Genomic DNA, 6037 nt, shown 5'->3' on the forward strand with positions numbered 1-6037 from the left:
ACATTTCAAACAATTTTTAGATCATATTTTACAATATCACAAATAGGAGGTTAACGTACAGCTCAGACGTCAATATTTTTAGCGAAAAAAGACGAGTTTGGAACATATGAATAATTATATGATTATTTTGTAACTTTTCATAATCGGGAGACTTAACAAAAAAAATGTCTTATAGGCATGGTGCAATTTAATTTACTTTACCCAATTTTTGATTATTAGTATAAATGTTTTAATTAAATATTCATATTGGCATTGTGCCTAAATAGAAAATTGGGTTAATTACCTCATTCATACATGAACTATATTCAATTCTCTGTTTCATACATAATGTTTAAAAATTCTCGATTTCATATATGATATTTTCTATCGTTAACGGGTTCACTTATTTCCGTCACGGAAGGAGATGTGACACTTTAAATGGGTGCCATGTGGCACATGGCATTCCCGTCACCCATTTCCAAAGTTCCACGTGGCATTTTGTTAAGGTTTCCACGTCACCTTCTGTAACGGAAATGGATGAACCTGTTAACGGTATAAAACATCATGTATGAAAACGAGAATTTTTTAACATTATGTATGAAACTGAGAATTTGGTATACTTCATGTGTGAATGGGGTAATTAATCCTAGAAAATTAGCATTGATTGGGTTTAGGGATGCATGTTATAAGGCCTGCATATAGCCATCAAATCTTCATTGAACAATCAGATTTTTGGATATGCAAGTTGGGCCATGCAGGTTGAATTTAATGCAGAGTAATCAATGAGGAAGCTTGGAGTAGGGGACTCTTTTAAAATAAAATAAATAAATTGAGGACCATTTTGCAACTTGCAACGAACCAACTTTTTATTTGAGTATATTGGGGCATCAAGCTTGGACCTTGCCACCTCTACCGTCAATGCCCCCGGGTATGAAGCGAAGAAATTTTTAAGTGAGCTTGACTTGAATGAAAAAAAAGTTCGCAAACTTAAAATTGTTGAACTCAAAACTAAAATATGAAACTTGATTTGAATTTAAAAAATGAAACTTGAAACATTCTCGGACTTTACTTGGTCGAAGATTGAACTCGAGTTCTGTTACAACTCGAACTTGAACCGAACATAAACCCTAAGGACATGAAAATCTTATATTACATATTTTAAAAGGCATATAAATGTTATAATACACAATTGCCACAGGTTCACTTGTGTTTGTAAAGCCATGCTGATTTCAGCTCCTGTAATTGTAGTAATGGGAAGTGTTATTGGCGGCTGTAGCGGGTGTCGCAGGGTAGAGGTTCCGGCCGGGATCGTTAAGCGTGGTCGATGGAGCAATGGCATTGGAAGAAGAGAATCCTGATGATGCTGCTATAGGAAACACCGGGGTTGGGGCGATTTTACCATACCTTTGCATTGTCCATCCCCAGTTCGGGAATCCGGTCGATGAAACAGCTTCGGCTCTCTTCGGCATTGCCCTTCCCTGTCATATCATAAACGCCGTTCAATCGTTATGTTCAACGATCACAGAAACAACGAGCGATTAGAGGAGACGATGAAACGAAGGGAAGTACCACGTCGTGTGGGAAAAGAGCGACCGGATAAGCACTGGACAACATCGGAGGGTGCTTAGCTAGAATTGTTGGACCGTGTTGAGGTTGTACGCCCACAGAAGCAGAACTGCCGGCATCGTTGCTCCCGTTTCGAGCAACGGAAGGTGCCGAAATCCCGAGGCTCAAATCAAGATTGTGAAGACAATTGCCTGCATTGAGTGCATCAGAAAACAGAAAATTCAAGATCAAGCACAATCAAAAACTTGTTTTAAAACTTAAAAGAAATCTGCAGATACACTGTCTGTAGCCTTGCCTCCGTAAGTAATTGGCTCAAAGTTGGTCTCAGCTTCACTTCCATTACATTTCATGGCAGCCATATCATAAGCCCTGCATCCAAAAACCGAATCACAACCGTACTCGAATATCTCGAAACATAATACTATGATCATAGAAAACCTAATCTCAGTGACCGATTAATACACAATACAATTACAATAAAAAATGTTACAAAGTAAGAAAGGCACGGTGAACTGGATTCTCACTTCTTTCCGAGGAACTGTCCCATTCGAGCTTCCCATCGACCGCCTTTATGCAACGATACGCCTCTGTACTTGGAGCTCCCCCTTGAGAATCCGTTGCTCTGCCGACGGAGACTGTGCACGAATTGTTCCTTGCTCATGTGCTTCATCTGCAGATCAAAAAACCCAGAATCAAACAACAAACAAGAAAAACAAATTACGTTCGCAATCGCAATAAATACAACACAACTACAAATTGTAATCATAGCTTTACCTGTGCCATGTCTTCATCATAATCACTGAAATTGAAGTTGATATCAGCCTCAACTCCCCGGAACTTGATTGCAGCTCGATCATAAGCTCTAAATAAGATCGAAAATTTATTAAAAAAAAGATGATTTACTTCATTATTTTCATTATTATTATTTGACCAAATATGATATAAATTCTCACCTGGCAGCAGAATGGGCAGTGTCAAATCCTCCTGACAACACAAAAAGAAGTATACCCTTATCAGAAAAGAATCAAAAAATGCATGAAATTATTCATAAAATCTTCAAATAAATCATTTAAATTTTACCTAAATATACTTGCTTCCCACAATCCCTATCCACAAAGAAACAAAAAAACATCAGAATAATTTTTAATTTCAATATTAAATAATTTTTTTTAATAATCTGAAAATTTATAAAATAATATTTGTTTAAATGTAATTATTCGAATCTTGAGTCCACTTGACGGGTTAAAAGGATAGTTAAAAACATTAGATATATGTACATGAATATTACCATATATGTGACTCCCACCGGCCAGTTCTCCGGTAAAACGTGATGCCGCGGAACTGAGAGCTCCGGGACCTCGGCCCTCGGCGGCTCTTCCTCGTTTGAGGCTTTATCTGTACAGTTGTCAGCTCGGCCTCGCCGGTGGATTCGGCGTAAGATAAGTTCAACCATTGAGGTCTACTAGCCGAAGCTTTTGTTCCGAACTCCAACTCTAGACCCACTTTTTCTCCGGCGACCGGAAATAGCTGTCCGATGACGAATTCCGGCGAAGGGTCTTGCGCCGTTTTAGCAATGGTGGCATCATCGTCGTCGTCGTCATCATCTTTTTCTTCCTTCTTCAAGATATCGAAAACGAATGCCGGCGAGACATCGTCGTTTGAAGAGTTCTCGTCTTTTGCATTCGATAACGGAACGTCTTCGCCGTTGATGATCGAAGAATTCGAAGAACCCGAATCTTCCATTTGAGTTGACGTCATCTTGTCGTTCTTGTTGTCGTTGAAGTTCTCATCGCAAGATGACTCGCTTGAGACCATATCAAGGTTAAGATCCAACATGTTTATCTTTTCTTCTTGTTTTTTTCCTCTCGAAACAAACAAAAACCAATGCTTTTTTTTTTCCAGAATTTTCTTCGAGAAAACGAACTTTAAAAAGATGGGTTTTCTTTGTGATGATACAAGAAAACATCAACAAGAATGCATTCGAGAAAGATGAGTTAAATAAGGGTGAAAATTTGAACTTTGAAGGAGAAAAAAAAAGAGGAAGAAGAATTTGATTTCAAGAGAGAGAGATTGGCGACAAAGAAGAGAAAAGGAAGAAAATACTGAAAATAAAGGAGAGGATAGGAACGTGCTAATAGTGAAGGTAGCATAGCAAACACTTGCACTTACCGCGGTAGATGAGATGGGATAGATTGTAAGATACTCTCGATCAATTTGATCAAGGCTCGATAAATACTCAGATCAAATGAACTCGACTTGATCTCGACTCAAGTTCTTAACGAGTCGAAACGAGCTACTTGATATTTAACTCGAAAAGCTCGTGAGAAGCTCGAAAACATAATATATTAAGATTTTATTTTTTTAAAAATAAATTATTAATAATATTAACATTTATGTATTGATTTTTTTAAAAAATATAGTAAGATTTTCATGTATTTAAGGTTTTGAGTTTGAGGCTTCAATCGAGTTAAGTTTAAGAATTTTTTTCTTCATTTCGAGCCTTTTCGAGCTGCTCACGAGTCTCAGTTCAGGATTTCGAGTTCGATTCGAGCTTGAAAAATTTAAGCTCGCGAGTTTTCGAGTCGAGTCGAACTTCATTTAAGAGTTTTCGAGTCGAGTCGAGCTCAGCACTACTTGAGCTCGACTCGGCTCGTTTACACCCCTACTTGCACTTTCCTTTTTTTGGGTATTTGTTTATATTTTTATTACACAATGTTCTACTTTAATAGGGTAAATTATGTATATTTAGTCACCCTATTATAATTTTAGTTTTAGTTTGGTCATCTGTCGATAAAAAATTTACAGAACTACTTATGTAGTATTTATATCTCGTTAAAGAGTATTTAATAGGGTAGTATCTATACCTCCAACACCATTTTCATTATCGTCGATCAAATCTCCTTTCATAGTAGAAGAAGAATTTAATTTTAAATCCTTAAATCCTAAATACCCAAATCCACCATCATTCTAGTGACAGAAAAAAGAGATTGTAAGGAGGAATGAAATTAGGGTTAGAGATTTTTAAGGATTTGAGTTTTTTTTATTCAATAGAAATTAATTTTTTAATATAATAATATTTTTAAGTTTTTTAAAATAAATTAAAAAAATTATAAATACGACACATGTTAGATAATAATAATAATTTTTTAAGGGTCATTACAACATAAGAACTTCAAACGATAACTCTGAAACATTAAACATATATATTACTAAAAAATTTAAAATGAAAAATATGCATAATTTATATTTTTTATAAGATAAAATACATAAATAGTCCATTGATTATAGATATTATTTTATTAAGTCTCTAAAATATTATAAGTTATAAAATGGTCCTCTTATTATAGATTGTTGTTTTGTTAAATCCTTCGACTATTAAAAATTACAAAATAGTCACCCGATTATTCATTATGTTTTAAACTCGTCTTTTTATGTTAAAATATTGACGGTATTTTGAGATTAAATGTTGACTGTCATATATATATATGAGAAACGGTTAATATACGGTTTTGTCCTTGGGGGACCTTTCCTTAAATTCGTGATTAATCCTTACCTTTCCTTAAATTCGTGATTAATCCTTGCCGGTTCATAAAAGGAAACTTTTTGTTGTGTGTTGCTCGGACCTTGACTTTGTGTATTAGTATGGGTATCACCCTTCGCTTTTTTTGACCTTCTCAACCACTTATATATTACATTTTTTGACACTTAAATATATATATATATATATATATATATATATATATATATATGGCAGAAAAGGTATAATATGTTCTTGTGCTTAGGGTGTAAACGAATTGAGTAGAGCTTGAGTATTGTTGAGTTCGACTCAACTCGAAAACTCGCGAACTTAAAATTTTTAAGTTCGACTCGAACTCAAAATCCCGAACTGAAGCTTGTGAACAGCTCGAAAATGCTCGAAATGAAAAAAAAAATCTTAAACTTAACTTGATTGAAGTCTCAAACTCGAACCTGAACCTTAAATACATGAAAAATTTACTGTATTTAAAAAGATCAATACATAAATATTAATATTATTAATAATTTATTTTTTTTTTTAAAATAAAATCTTAATATATTATATTTTTGAGCTGCTCAAGAGTTTTTTAAGTCGAATATCAAGTAGCTCGTTTCGGCTCGTTAAGAACTCGAGTCGAGCTCGGGCTCGAGTCGAGTCCATTCGATCAGAATATTTGTCGAGCTTTAATCATGTCAATCTCGAGTAGCTCGCATCTGTCTCGTCTCATTTACACCCCTGATTATGCTTTTGAAAAAAAAAACTAAAGTGATACAATCAAGATTAAAATATTGGTTGAAACTATTTGAAACTTGGTTGGGAGAGAAAATGGAATAAAACCTTTTTGTTAGGGAAAAATTGAGAACGTACCCTTTTGCCTCTAAAGTCATATAGTGATTATTATTGATATTTTATTAAATTTAGATGAATCTCACATATAGTATTCATTATTTATTTATCATACATATAGCAACATAT

General features: G+C 34.6%; 1 protein-coding gene across 1 annotated transcript; it reads right to left on the reverse strand.

Annotated features, from left to right (window-relative positions):
- Nucleotides 1-1193: 1193 nt before the first annotated feature.
- LOC120156140 (APETALA2-like protein 1) lies at nt 1194-3462 on the reverse strand. Its single transcript, XM_039167550.1, has 8 exons — nt 2834-3462; nt 2626-2651; nt 2499-2529; nt 2320-2407; nt 2070-2215; nt 1822-1983; nt 1549-1738; nt 1194-1457 (listed from the first exon to the last, which is right to left on the reverse strand). Exons 1-8 carry the CDS (start codon nt 3379-3381, stop codon nt 1209-1211), a joined length of 1440 nt encoding a protein of 479 aa, XP_039023481.1. The 5' UTR covers nt 3382-3462; the 3' UTR covers nt 1194-1208.
- Nucleotides 3463-6037: the final 2575 nt, after the last annotated feature.

The sequence above is a fragment of the Hibiscus syriacus genome, unplaced genomic scaffold (genome assembly GCF_006381635.1).
Source record: "Hibiscus syriacus cultivar Baekdansim isolate YM2019G1 unplaced genomic scaffold, ASM638163v2 tig00111213_pilon, whole genome shotgun sequence".
NCBI classification, from domain to species: Eukaryota; Viridiplantae; Streptophyta; class Magnoliopsida; order Malvales; family Malvaceae; genus Hibiscus; species Hibiscus syriacus.